This window comes from Heloderma suspectum, chromosome 5, assembly GCF_057233095.1.
Source record: "Heloderma suspectum isolate Gila_16-S chromosome 5, 16-S_ref, whole genome shotgun sequence".
Lineage (NCBI taxonomy): Eukaryota > Metazoa > Chordata > Lepidosauria > Squamata > Helodermatidae > Heloderma > Heloderma suspectum.
Window position 1 is genome coordinate 117,126,842 of NC_139462.1, and position 14,298 is coordinate 117,141,139.

Sequence of the window (14,298 nt, forward strand, 5' to 3'; positions counted from 1 at the left end):
CCATAGCTAATAATTCAGTTTCCCCTTTATGTCATGGACAAATGTAACATGCAAGAAAGAGCTCAGAGACTGTTAGGTGTGTAGAATGACCTAAGATTTATCCTTATGCACCTGTGCCATTCTGCCTTGGCAGCATGAACAACTAGGTAAGTCTGGTATGTACCTGGCAGAAAGATGTAGAGTGATCAACTTAACTGCAACATGGCTCCCTGACAGGTTTGCCTGCATGATACAAGTTTTGACAAACATACATTTGGCTGGATGCAGCAAATTCTCACGCAGATTGTAAAACTCGGTCTGACACTCAAGACTGATTCATACACTCATGGTCATCATTTCATGATTAGTCGTTGGTCAGTTATTCAGTATTTAATGTAAGCCAAACTAGACATGACTAGCATGTCTTGAGCTTCTAAGTGTAGCTGCAGCTCACATGATTAATTCCCCCCATTAAAACGAAACAAACAACCCTCCAGATAAAAAGCTAGCATGTCAGGAATGTACATGATAGCCTAGCCCAGGGAAGGGCAGCCTTCAGACTTGTTGGAGCTACTTTTTTTTTATTTTCACTACTAGATCCCAAAATCTATCAACCAAGAGCTTCCAAACTCTTTTTTCTTTGTGTGTGTTTTTTTTTTGGGGGGGGGGTTCTGCTGGGAGGGGGAAATTTGAATTGGGGCTGTGGCACTATAGAAGGGTGAATTCTAACCCTTTATCCAGCACCATTTCCCTAACTTATATTCCCTGTGATCCCCACTCCCAAACATACTATCGGTAACACAGTGAAAAGACATGTATCTTTTTTCCCCTTTATACCTATTTGCAATTTTGGGGAGTAATTTAAATACAAGAAATGATTTAAAGAATGGGTTAAAATTCACCTCCCCAACAGTGCCATAGTCCTGGTGCAAATTCTTCCCTCCAACACAGCTTATTATAGCCAAAGGTTGGGCGATCAGATCATCGATCCGCTGAGTCATCAGATCATCGATCTGCTGAGTCATGTCTAGTTTGGCTTACATTAAGTACTGAATAGCTGACCAATGACTCAACATGAAATGATGACCATAAGTGTATGAATCAGTCTTGAGTGTCATCCCCCCGCCCACTCCCCAGCTCATTGTGTCTGTTTTGCTTGAGAGATCTTTTTTAAACCTTGTCATCATAATTGGAGGATTGGCTTCACTTAACTGAATCTTTGTCTCCCTTTACCTCCCTTGTTCCTTCTTCTCTAGGAGAAAGTAGAAAATGTGATTAGTGCTGTTGATGCTGCTCAGCTGCTTATAAACAATAATGCTTCGTTAGTTGTTGTCCAGGTAAATTTCCTTTTCGTCATAAAATATTTTTTAAACAAATCCTTATAGTGCAATATGCTTTACATTCTTGTGTGTATCTTAAAATGTGTCTCTTTCCTCTTGCCCCCCAAAAGGAAACTAAAAAGTATATGGACACTATATTAGGCTACTTTGAGCAGTATGCAGCATGGGTGAAGGAATCGGTAAGATGATTGTTTTTTCCTATTGGCAATGACAGTCTAGAGAACTCAAATGTAGTAGTAGTATATTCATAATAATAAAATTAATAAATGAATGTATGTATTCGTGGGCCATCATTGTATCTGGAGCTTTACAAAAGTAACAGCATAGAAATACTAGAACATAACATTAATTCCTTTACCAAATATGATTCAGTCAGATTGGGTAATATCAAAATTATATTAGTACTTCCGTCTATACAGCTGAGCATAAAAATGTTTACTGGGAATTTCAGCCTTTCACTTTTGTTTCTGATCTCTTGTAGATTACAGTGGAAGTGGCAGCATGTAAGCCCATTGCCAATGTGATCGATACAGCTGTAGATATATTTCTGTGCAGCTATGTAACAGATTCTTTGGTAAGAACTTTTGCACCCTTTGGCCGCGTTCTGATGTCACGATAACCCATGATGGGTTAATAAGCTACGCATGGTAGCTTATTTTTTAAATAGTCCACGATTCCACGCCATACAAACAGGCTAAGAAGCTACAGTGAGTAGCTTTTTAAGCTACTGTGTGTAATTTGATGCACACACACCCTGCCCCCTGTCTTGCTGTAGTCCTCCCGCCTGAGCAGTGGCACTATTTAACATCTGAAGTGCTGGAAGTTTGCAGTCGGGAAGGCACTCCATTCAACATCAAAACCCTGCGCAGTTACCCCAGAGGAGGGAAAATCCTGGGTGCACCAAAAAAGGAGTGGCAGCTCTAACACGTTGGAGATTTGCAGGATCAGGACCGGACTTCACACACAGACTCTCCTAGTTGAGAGGCACCCAATGCACCATCAAAACCCTATGCAATTACCCCAGAGGAGGGAAAATCCCAGGTGCAACAAAAAGGGGGTGGCACAAATAAACCCTTGGGGGTTTGCAGGATCAGGACAAAATCCTCAATTGTTTATTTCCCCCCATAACCATTGCTGGCATAGATGCCTTTATTGTCATCAAAATCAATGACAATAAAGTGGAGTTGTGCATTTTACAGCCCCTCCCAGACATTGTTGGCAGCACTTCTTCTATTTGCTATAAAGCCTTAGCCCTGAAGCAAAATTGTGCAAAAGCCCCCACCCCCCGCCAATGCTGGCATGAAGCCTTTATTCTCTCAAAAACAGAGAAAAAAAAAGGCTTTAGTGCTAAAGCGAAATTGTGCAAAAGCACAATTGTGCATCCCCTCTCCTCCCCCCCCCCCCAGTAGCGATTTTGCTTTTTCATGGAAAAGTGACCAGAGAAGGAAAAAGGGGATGGGAGCTGTAACTACCTGACAGTTTGCTGGAAATGGGCAAAATTGCACAGCTGAAGTCACCTCATGGGGACCCTCCAAATGCTGTAGTGGGTAATTGCATAATTTTGCTCCTTCATGGAAAAGTGACCAGAGAAGGAAAAGGGGATTGGAGCTATAAATCCCTGACAGTTAGCTGGAATGGGGCCAAATTGCACGGGTGGGGCGCCCTCATGGAAAGCTTTCAGATGCTGTAGTGGATAATTGCAGGACTGCATTTCTTCATGGAAAAGTAAGCAGTTCTTCCTCTATTCCCCTATTTTCCCCTATTTCCCAAGTTGCGCAGTTTCAAAGTAGTGATCAGGGAAGCCTGTCATTGTGTAACTGCACTGTAGCGGGGTAGCATAATAGTGTGAGGCTGTCATCATAGTAGGGGAAAGCTGTCATTTTGTAACTGTAGCACGGTATTGGGGAAGGCCGTGCTTGTTTGGCTGCAGTTGTCCCTGGGCTGCTTGTCAGATCTTGTAAAAGGAGCTACGCAGGCTAGAGCAAAGCGGTCACAGCGGTTTTGGCTGCTCTTGACAGCTGACTCTCTAGGCGACTGGAATGAACCATGGTGAGCGCCAGACAACACGATAACCCACGGTGGGTTAAATAACCCTTGCTGGAGACCGAGGCTTATCAGAATGGTTATTTCAGTCCAAATAAGCCATCATGGATTTAAAAATTCTTGACAGACAACACGATAATCACATGGCTGCCTACAGGAAATATAAAGAATCATAGAGTAGTAGGGTTGGAAGGGGCCTACAAGGCCATCGAGCCCAACCCCAAGAAGGCTTGTATGAATAAGTTGTGCACTATAGAGTAGCTTCCACAGTGGTGGAATTCATGTGTCTTTCTGCAATCTGAAAATCACATGTCCAGAAAAGTAATATTGAGAAACAGCCTGTAGTGTATGCTTTTAAATTGCATTCAAAAGCTAGACCATCATTGTTTGATGTCTTCTGATTTGGACATAATGTGAGATTGGTCAATTGACCATTTTTTGTATCAGATCTTTGGGTTTAGACCTCTTCCTGAATCGGAACTGCCCTGGAGAATAATTTTATGATCCCATCCCTCTCTCATAAAACTATAAGCTGAAGCCTTGGTTTATTTATTTATTGCATTTATACCCCGCCTTTCTCCCTCTCGCAAGGAACTCAAGGCGGCTTACATTATCCTCCTCCTCACCGTTGTATCCTCACAACAACAACCCTGTGAGGTAGGTTGGGCTGAGAGTCTGTGACTGGCCCAAAGTCACCCAGTGAGCTTCCATGGCCAAGTGGGGACTAGAACCCGGATCTCCTGGCTCCCTGTCCGTCACTCTCACCACTACACTGGTTGTTGTTTTTTTAAAGTGCAATTGCGTAAGTACATCTCAGGAGCCCTGCTGGTTCAGACCACAGCTGCGGTAGGAAAACTATGGCCCCCCAGATGTTGTTGGACTTCCTCCCATCATCCCTGACCATTGGCCATGCTGGCTAGGGCTGAAGGGAGTTGTAGTTCAACAACAGGTGCAGAGCCCCAGATTCTCCCCCCCCCCCCCGACATTCTACTTCCAACAGTGGCTGGCCAGATGACTCTGGGAAGCTTGAAAGCTGCAGCCCATTACATGCATCTTTCTATCCCTTGTATCAGGTTTTCAGAGGCAAACTGCCTCTGGTTTTTTCCTCCTAGCTATCATGGCTAGTAGTCACTGAGGGACACATTCATGGAGGAAATATCTTAACTCTTCTGAAAAGCCATCTGACTTGCCCTTTCTGTTCTTCTGACCATCTAAATGATCAAAGCACATGGGCCAGGACTAATCACACTGGTCGTTCCCACGTTATCAGCCCTACTCACTTTACTGAATCATCTGGATGGTCTCCCAGCCGTGTGGAATCTGTTCACAGATAAGGGAGAATACTGAAGGGGCATCAGAACTAGTAGTGGTTATCTAGCACTGCTACTTGAGGCAATAGGTTCCATAAATTAAAGTGTGTTGTGTGAAATGGGGCTTCCTACTATCTGTTCTGAATCTGCTTCAGGTCAATTTAATTGGGGGGCCTTGAGTTCTAGCACTGTGAGAGATGGAGACAGCATGCATCAGCAGGATATAAATCTCATAAATAAATAAATAAACAAGCAAGCAAGCAAGCCCTTACTTCCTCCATTAACCATTCTTTTTTTTCTTAACTCTTAGCCTTAATACTGGTTGCCAATTTGCCCATTTTGGAGACATGGTATTGGAGTTATTCAGCTTGTCATGAGAGACTTGCCTTTTGAGGCTTAGAATAGCATTCATTAAAATGTGTATAGAAATGTCTTCTGTTGGCCTACAGAAAAGAAATTTGCCAATGTTTTCTGATGCCTTTTGTGTAATGGCAGCATCTACCTCTCCTAAGTGCCTTGAGTTAATGCCTTGGATTCCTGCATTGAGCAGGGGGTTGGACTTGATGGCCTTGTAGGCCCCTTCCAACCCTACTATTCTTTGATTCTATGAGATATACAGAAATGACGTATTTGTTTGAAGAAAAATTATTAGAAGTCATAGAAATGATCAAGTTAAACTCACCTCAGATATTTCTTGCCATTATTGCTAACTGGAGGCACCTAAAGGACCATAGAATAAGTTTTTTGCTGTTTTTCTTAAGCTAGGATGGGTCTGAATTTTTCAACCAGGTAAACGAGTCCAGACTGTTTCCAGTCATATAAAAAACAAAATGTAAAGCCACCTTTAACAGCCAAAGCTAATTGGGCTGATCTATATCCTCATTAAATTATTCTTTCTTGTATAAACAGCATCTATGGACCCAAAAAATGCCACTAAGATACCAAGGGGCTACTCCATCACAGGCAGGGATAAAGTTGCCTCTGTTAAAATTTACAGCAGGAGGAAAGTCTGGCTAGGATATTAATCTTGTGAAGCGTACACATTCCTTGTGGTTTGCTTTTGGCTGGTTGAGATGAAGCAATGGGATTGAGTGACTTTTTAAAAAGTAGTTGTCTGGGTTTCAGTTGCATTAAATTTTCTGTCCAGTATAGTGGTAGACTGATGGCTCACCACCATTGTGTTTAGCTTGGCTTAGGAGTGTATTTTGGTTTGGGAAGTTATGTTATGGAAATTGACGTGGTTACCCAGTTTATTTACTTTCTGTAAAAATCAAGAACTTTCCAGCACAGGGCTTGAGATGGCATCCAAATGCCTCCCAGTACAACACAGTGCAGTAGCCCCTCTCCATATACTGAAGGCCTATATCGTTCAAGACGCATCAAGCTGAATGCAGCACCCCTAGGCATGTATGGCAGCTTCCCGGGAGCTTGATAGGTCTCCTGTTTTTCTTTCCTACCTGGAACAGCAAAAAACCCCAAAAAACATGACAACCAAGAGGCTGTCAAACACTGGGCAAGCCCCACAATACAGGGCTCAAGGTCCACATTCTGCTTGGTGGGTCACAAATTATGAGGCCCAGTATAGGGGATGGTTCTTCAGCACAGTAATCTTATGAGCATGTTCTGCATTGAAAAATAAGCTGCCCGTCAGTGGTTAGAACAAGTAACTTACCCTCCACAGGGGCATGTGCAGAGAGATTCCAGCTTTTTCAAAGTGATTCTCCATTTGGCTTTTCATTCATTAGAGAAACTAGGCAATAGATATGTACGCCCTTTGGGCTGTCTGTGACTATACCAAGAAAAACCTGTGGGTCCCGTTACACATTAGACCAGCTGTATATAATTTCATCTACTCACCTGTAATAAGTAGAACCTACCCTGGAGAGAGCACTAGGATGACATTCTGCCTTGTATGGTAACCTCAGTCATAAGCATACTAGTGATACCCTGGCATTGCTTTTTCAGCTAATGCATTCCATCACTCTAGAGTTCGTTCTGCAGGGTATCTATTGCCAACAAAGCCATAATCACATGGCAGATTTAAACTCTATATTTGATTAAGTAAGTTAACTAGGGGTTCTGTTCAACTATGACAGTTTAAAGCTGTTTTCCAATCTGGGTGAAATGTAGCCATGGTTAGCATTGGTACCAGCAAACTGCGGTTAATGGCAGAGGGAAATTCAAGGCTTTGGGGACAAAGTACACATTCCCAAGGTTGGCTCTCAGTTCCTTACCTGCAGTTAAGAAGAAGCCAGCATCACATCTGTGCTGGCCCATGTTCTTCTGAATTAGGAGAGTGCTGATAGCAGCCTACAGGACATGTGAGGAGGATATAATATAGAACCTTGTAGGCGTATATTGAATGTCTTATGTTGCTGTTTTTGCCTAGAATGCCTTCTGGTTTGGTTTGGGAGGCTGTTCGGTATTTCTAATCCCTGCCATCATTTGTGCTGTAAAACTAGCCAAATTCTACCGTAGGATGGATACAGAAGACGTGTATGATGAGTAAGTAAGCAGAAAATGCTAACACAGAAGCCTACAGAAATGGAACAAAACACATTATGTAAAATTTGCTTACAGTTCCATTGAGATAAGGAGTTTAAGGGAAAGATGCATGCTTTGGTATTGCACATGGGGTTGTCTTGGATGGAGCACCATGGAACATTTTGCATGGAATGTATGTGGAATTTTACAGATTTTCATAGGCAAAACATGGCAGGTTGCTGCTGTAAGGAGCTAACCATTTAAATGTCAACAGTAGATAAGACAACAGAGGGTGGGGAGGCAAGCATAACAGAGGGAAGGGAGGAGTGGGAGAGACATGTGCAAAATGGAATGAATCCGAGTATGCCTAGAAGAGTATATCTACATAGAAACTTACATAGACTTTATATAATTTAACAGTCATGGCTCCCCCCCCCCGCAAAGAATCCTGGGAATTGTAGTCTGGTGAGGGTGTTGAGAAATCTGAGAGATCCTGCTCCCTCACAGCACTACAGTTTCTAGGACATGTCAGGAATACAGAAGGGTTTTGTTTTATTAAATAAAAAGGCAAGGTGTATATGCAATTGCGGATAGGTAGCTCTTTTGTGATGCCTGCTTCTCAGGCTCCAGCTTTGGCCAATACAGGCGAGTATAGTACAAATGCGCACAACATAGTTGCTGCCTCAGTGGAGGCAGTTGGAGTGTGAGATTTTGCATGGACAGAGCTCTGGAAATAGTAGCTCCAGCTGTCTCAGGATAGTTGGAAGCTGAGATGTGGTATGTTCTATGAATAGTATTCCAGGGTTCAATCTTCACAGAATAGCCTGTACTTAATGAAGTATTCCATAATGCAATAGAATTGCCTTTGTGACAACTCTAATCTTAAAGCATGTATGTTTGCTTTTATATTTTCCTTGCCACAGCTCTTTGCTTTTGTAGCTATCCTGCTTTCCCTAACCAGTCTTTTATTCTTCCACTTGCAGTACCTCTGTCTCAGGGACTTGGCATTTTACTTTATGATAGCTGTTTTTACTTATTTTTCAGTTGTCTTCACTTTTATCTTTTTATTAACCATTTTTCTGTAAGTCTGTCCAGTGCCTTTTCCCATTTTTTTAAATGTAGATCACTTTTCATTATACTTTTGCTAGAGTAGCAGTGAAAAACAGCAGGGAAATACTGCAAAGCCATATACTGTCACGTACAAGATAACTTATCACACAAGATAACTACTTCTTCTTTTGTTTTGTAGTGTTGAAACTATGCCCATGAAAAAGTAAGAGTTTTAAATTGATATTATGGCATGTAAAGTGGGAAGGATTTTGGTGGTTTTTTAATGGAGCTTGCTTTTTATTTATAAACATTACATATTTGGTACATCACATTTCTTTTCTACATTTTTAGCATATTGCTCTACATACTATGTCATAAATAGCTACACGCAGAGCATGTTGAACTAGAATGTTTTGTAGAATTAATTCAGTGTACGTGACTTACTGTACAGTCCCAGTTATTCTAGAGGCTCCAATAAAGATGTGCCTACTCGCACTGTTCTATATATTAAGGTGTTTTAGTTGTGCTACTATATTCTTTTTTTTATTGGTTGTTGTAAGTTGCTTTAGGCAAAGATTTTTTGAAAGGCAACTAACTGATAACATTTAAAATAAACACTTTTTTAAAATTATCATTTTTGTAACCATGGTGTGTATCAAGTTGCATCTTATCATTAACACAGTCCTTTCTTGGTATATTTATTTTATTACAGTTTGGAAAATGGTAATAATGGTTATCATAAAGAGCATTTATATGGTATACAAAATCCAATTATGACAAGGTAAACCAAGTTTGAAACTGCCTGCCTTATAAGCATCCATAATGTATTGTGTCTTAATCACTCAATCCATTTTTTTGCACATTTTTAAGTCAATACGTTTCCTTTTTGCATGACTTTCTACTGCTCAGCTCTCTCTTTTTTAAGATATGCCCTATATGACATAAGATACTATACTTTTAATAATAGAATTGCACAATTTTAATTTTTAAGCCTACCACTCTTTCCCCCAAACTTGTGAAGGTAATTCACAATGTCTGGATACTGGAGGCTTGGAGGGTATGTGCCCACTTTACAGCCACTGTTTTTATAAAACACCTTCAGGCCTCTTTTTTGAGAACTGCTACTAGGCTGAACCAAAATTACTTTTGTGTGTGTGTGTACGTTTTAGCAGTGCCAGAAACCCTTCTGAAAGTTTTGTACTGCTCCTTGCTAAAGTGTTTCCTTAGATTAAATGGCCCTCACATGACATTAGTGACATCCTTATGTAACCACATCTGATTGGCTACATAATGTGACATCTTACTGTTCATTGTGCAGTTCCTGGTTGGGTAGTATCACCTGTGTGATTAATCTACACCAGGCGTGGGCAGAAAGTAGACCTCCAGATGTTTTGGACTTCAGTTCTCAGCATTCCTGACCATTGGCCATGCTGGCTGGGGCTGATGGGAGTTGAAATCTGGAGGGCAGCAGGTTGGAGGAGGCTGATGTGTGAGGACAACCAGTAGTGTTCGGTCCTAGAAAGTGCAGAAACATGAAATTATTCTCCAGTCACTGGAGGTTCTTTTTTTAATCACCCCAAAGGCTCAAAGTGGTCCTACTTTTTCCAAGGACAGATGTTATAAGTGCTATAAAATATAGCTGAAAGGGTTACTGAAAACATACATAACAGTTGGACATGTATGAAGCTGCCTTAAATTGAGTCAGGCCATCTAGGTGAGTACTGTCTACTCAAATGGTTCTCCAGGATCTCAGGCTGAGGTTTTTCCCCATCCCCTACTCCCCGCTGCCCCCCAACTATCAGAGTTCCTTTTAAACTGGAGATGCCAGGGATTCAACCTGGGATCTTGGCATGTTCCACACACGTGTTGTACCACTGATCTGTAGCCCCCTCTTCAGTGCAAAAAATGTACATATCGGACAAAGGCATTCCCTATAATTCAAGCAATCTTAATACTCACAGAATACCTTTATTCACACTTTATTTTTTAATTATTAATATTTATACCCCTCCTTGTTCTCCAAAGTATTCAGAGTGGCTTACATGTGGCCCCACAAGTGCTCTGTCACGCGCACAGCGTACAGGACCAGCCTTAATTCGCTAAAGATGCATCATTCTAATACCAAGTTCAAAGTAAATCTCTGCCTTCTTTCTGTAGTGCGGAAATGTATAAACATCACATGGGGCTTGTTTGTTCATAAAAACTTTTCTGCCCTGCCTTTTGGCCCGCACAGGGCCTCTGAGTTCACAAAATGACTCGCAGCCATAGATTAACAGTATAATATGACAGAAGAATAAAAACAGAGAACTAAATCCAGAGCCAGACAAAATATTCCCATGCATCATGATCTATTAAGGATGTTAAATAGTTTAGGGAATAAGATGGAACCCTGCATAGGCTAAAATTTGAGGTTGAGCAGCCAAGAAATTGATCAGCACCAGTCCTACCTAGGAGAGGTCCCAAAATATAGTGCTGATCAGCTTCTTGAGTGCTCAACCTCAAATTTTAGCCTAGGAGATCCCAACCCCAACTCTGTCAGGTGGTCAAGAAGGATACCATCATTAGTGTATCAAAAGCCAAGGTCCACAAGAGATCCAGCAGAACCACAAGAGAGACACTCTGGGCCAGAAGTCAAGCTCAGTTTTCTTTAAATAGGCATGGTACCTGAGACAGAATTTGAAAAATCATTTATTGCTTTTCCCTGCTCCTTAATATGACAGCCTAGTAGTCTCCATTCTCTTCCTTCTTGGTCATGGTCCTTTTCCAGTTTTCTGCTTTCTCACTGCTGCTTGTAGTTGGTTATAAGGGGCTTTGCATTTTTGCTAATGTAGAAGAAACACGGTCTGGATTTACTAGTGGCTTTTCTGACTGCAAATGCATGTGCTAATTACTGTGAAAGATATCTAACTGGCTGTATTTTGCATACATAATCTAGTAATCATATTAAAGCTACATAAAACTGCATATTTATCTGCAAATGGAGAAATAGGGTTGAAGGTTGTGAGTGACTTGAAGTTTCCTTCCCTGCAATGAATGAGAAGAAAGCTAGCAGATTTCAACTCTTTAGAAAATTATTCAAAAACTGGTCAGAAAATGCAGGGGCATCTTATTTTTCTTTAAAAACAAACAACCTCATATGAACATTTGCTCTCCATCCACTGGCTATCCTATAGTGAAGCAACACTGCTGACTATAGTTATTAACACAGTATGCCCCAAACAGAATTGCATTTCTGTTTTCTCTTGTAGCTCTGTGGAACAGTGGTAGTGCATACTGGAAATGTTATGGGTAAGTTACATGCTTTATTCATCTTTTTTTTAAGATGTTTTTAAAAAGATAGGCTGCTTGGCTTATTTGAACTACTAAGTATAGCCCCATGTGGAGGCATTAGTTCTTACAAATGACCCCTCCATGTCTGGTCTGCCTGGTCACAGGTCTGGCAGCATCGCCTTACCATATGCCTGAACTGGCCAACATTGATCTGAAGGTCATGTCACTTTGTTTTCTTTTATTTTGTTATGTGGCAATTAGGCAAATACTCTGAATTTTCTCTTGTGACTTCATTTTCAGCCTCTGGGAATAATACTTCCGATGCTCCTCTGGGAAATCACAACATCTTCCAATCAGTGTTGAGTTCTGAGTCCTGAAGCATCTTGTTTGGGGCCTGTGCAGAAAATTAATTTGGAATGAAAAGAGAACTACTGAATCTTATGCCAAAAAGTGCAGGCAGGCTATTGTTGACCAGGTCACATGGCATCTATTATTTGCTGTTCCGCACCATTAAAACCTGGAATTAGTGATTTCTGTTTTTGTTTTCTAATACTGTTTTTCCACTGGGGTTTCTATCTTGCCTCACATTAATTAAATTAAACAGGGTTGTCTGGGTTTTATGTTCACACGGGGTGGGGGGGTTGCTTCAGATTAACTGCCCATTCAAAATTATTCAGTTCTTACGATGTTCAGAGATGGTAATACAATGTATATAAATGTGTTTACATGAAGAATACATTCTGTGTACATACACTTTTGTATCTGTTTTTTACAGCTGTCCTGCAGCAGACTTTTTAATACTGTTTGTTATACTTCCCAAGCAACCCATGCAGCATGATCAGTGTTACTTTAGTGCTGCTGGATGGCAGCAGTTGTCTGTAAAAAGTATGGAAACCTGCCGTGTCTCTTGTGTTGTCTTCAGAAAGGCCAATGTAATCAAACGGTTATTCTTCCCTCCTTCTGAATTATTATTTAATGTACCACAATGTTAAGACCAGAACTATATTTTTTTCTTAAAGCAGTTGGCTTTAAAAGTTCTGAACAAATGTGCACTGGGAGAATAATCCTCTTCCTTGTAACCGGAATAAATATAGTAACAAATGTTAAAAGAACCTATTCAGATCTTTAGCAAATTACGTACACTGCATGTGTGGTGGATGCAAGACAGTGTGTTTGTTGGCACCCTGCCTTGATGTAATGCCTAAATGTCACAACATGCCTAGATATGTATGCCCAATATGCATAGTGTTGTTCTTATGCACATCATTTTTGAGAGACAGAGATTGTATTGGGCATACATGCATAGGGTTGTATGCCTATTGATTTCATTTAGATATTACAGCGAAGCGTGGACATGAGGTGGAGGTGCCAGTGCCATATAATCCCGTGCCCACTTTGCAGTCAGTTTACTCAATTTGACAAAGGTGTGACTAGAGCCAGGGCTAACACTGTGTCCCTCTGTCATGGTATCTTTAGGTTTGACCTGTAGCCTCTGTTTTAGAAGAATTGGCTATATTTTGATAAATAAATGTGAAGTGTTGAGATTGCAGGAGTATCTGGAAGCTGTTGCACTCCATTACCCTTGAACCTGGGTGTAAAACTTGTGAATAGAAATGATTTGTACAACTAATTTCAAAAGGGCTGTCAGTAGCTATATGATAAACACTTAAAGCACTGCCAGGAAATATGGGTATCTTGCACATAAATGGTGGGCACTGTTTTTATGCCAAAAATGTTGGGAATGTTATATATACGAATGCTGATTTTAATAGCTGACCCATGGAAAGCCCTTTTAGTGGATTTTCTAGTAAGACTACTTCCAGGTAATCTTAGGATTTCTCAGTTACATGATGTTTGCACATTAGTTGCCTGATCTCATAGCAAAGTGAATTCTTATGCTGTGTTTCATCCAGTGTAAGTGCTTTTTTCTCCATATCTCAGTGTTGGGAAAATGCTAGGTGCGAAGCAGCTCTCAAACTGAACAGAAACTGGTGTCATATTGGGAACAACAAGTTTTCACTATTAGGGGAAATTGATTATTTCTACTAGTTGATGTATAGAATACTGTTCTATGTATATACATGCATGCACACATACATATATATCTCAAAATTATAGATTTTAATAATTTCCTATTTTTAATTGGATAATGCCCTTAAATCATTTAAATAAAATGAAAGCTTGATTAATGTTTGTGTACATTTTAAGTGAAAGAAGCTGGTGCATTGGATTAAAACTTTGGTTCAGACCAGAGGCAAAATGGATTTCTGCTTATTTGCAAAAGGAAGTCTTTGATTTTTGACTGATTTTATTTTGGCCTACTTATAAATCTACTTAGTTCATAGTTATAGTGACTCAACCATTTGAGAAAGATCAGTCGGTGGCCACACTCTCCAGACTTGTATAATGGGATGCTCATATCCATGGTGTGGCTTTCCCTTTTTTTCCAGAACAGCAATTGTATGTGCAGTATCATAAACTAATTTTAAAACTTCATTAAGTTTTAAAAGTAGGCTGTTCCTAGAGGCAAGGGACTCGCCAATCACAGCCGTATGTTGGTGGGGAACTTGGCACTCTCATGACAGGGACAGCCAAGAGAGCACAACGGATCTCACTTCCTACATTGTCTACCTCACCTGCATCACTTGACAGTCTCTTTATATGATATACTTGAGAGATGCAGCACCGTGCCATAGATTAGCCTGGGGTGAACTGGCTTCACAGGCCTCACAAGAGCTGGACAGAAGTTTGCCCAGCGGTACTGGTGGTGTACCATATCCATGGGAGGGGTAGCCAAGACAGAACCTTAAGAAGTAGTTCGT

The 14,298-nt window shown here is 40.8% G+C and overlaps 1 protein-coding gene across 19 annotated transcripts in view; it reads left to right on the forward strand.

Annotated features, from left to right (window-relative positions):
* The window catches only part of PROM1 (prominin 1), a 123,035-nt gene extending 109,280 nt beyond the window's left edge, over positions 1-13,755 (forward strand). For 10 of the 19 annotated variants that reach the window (XM_084857081.1, XM_084857069.1, XM_084857073.1 and 7 more), the window contains 6 exons: positions 1,236-1,316; positions 1,430-1,498; positions 1,801-1,893; positions 7,062-7,177; positions 11,455-11,494; positions 11,777-13,739. In XM_084857081.1, the coding sequence (XP_084713207.1) occupies positions 1,236-1,316; positions 1,430-1,498; positions 1,801-1,893; positions 7,062-7,177; positions 11,455-11,473 (378 nt within the window). In that variant the 3' untranslated portion in view covers positions 11,474-11,494; positions 11,777-13,739. Of the gene's footprint in view, positions 1-1,235; positions 1,317-1,429; positions 1,499-1,800; positions 1,894-7,061; positions 7,178-8,405; positions 8,430-8,918; positions 8,988-11,454; positions 11,495-11,776 lie in introns of all 19 variants that reach the window. The other 9 variants (XM_084857076.1, XM_084857067.1, XM_084857077.1 and 6 more) reach the window with 4 other exon arrangements.
* Positions 13,756-14,298: the final 543 nt, after the last annotated feature.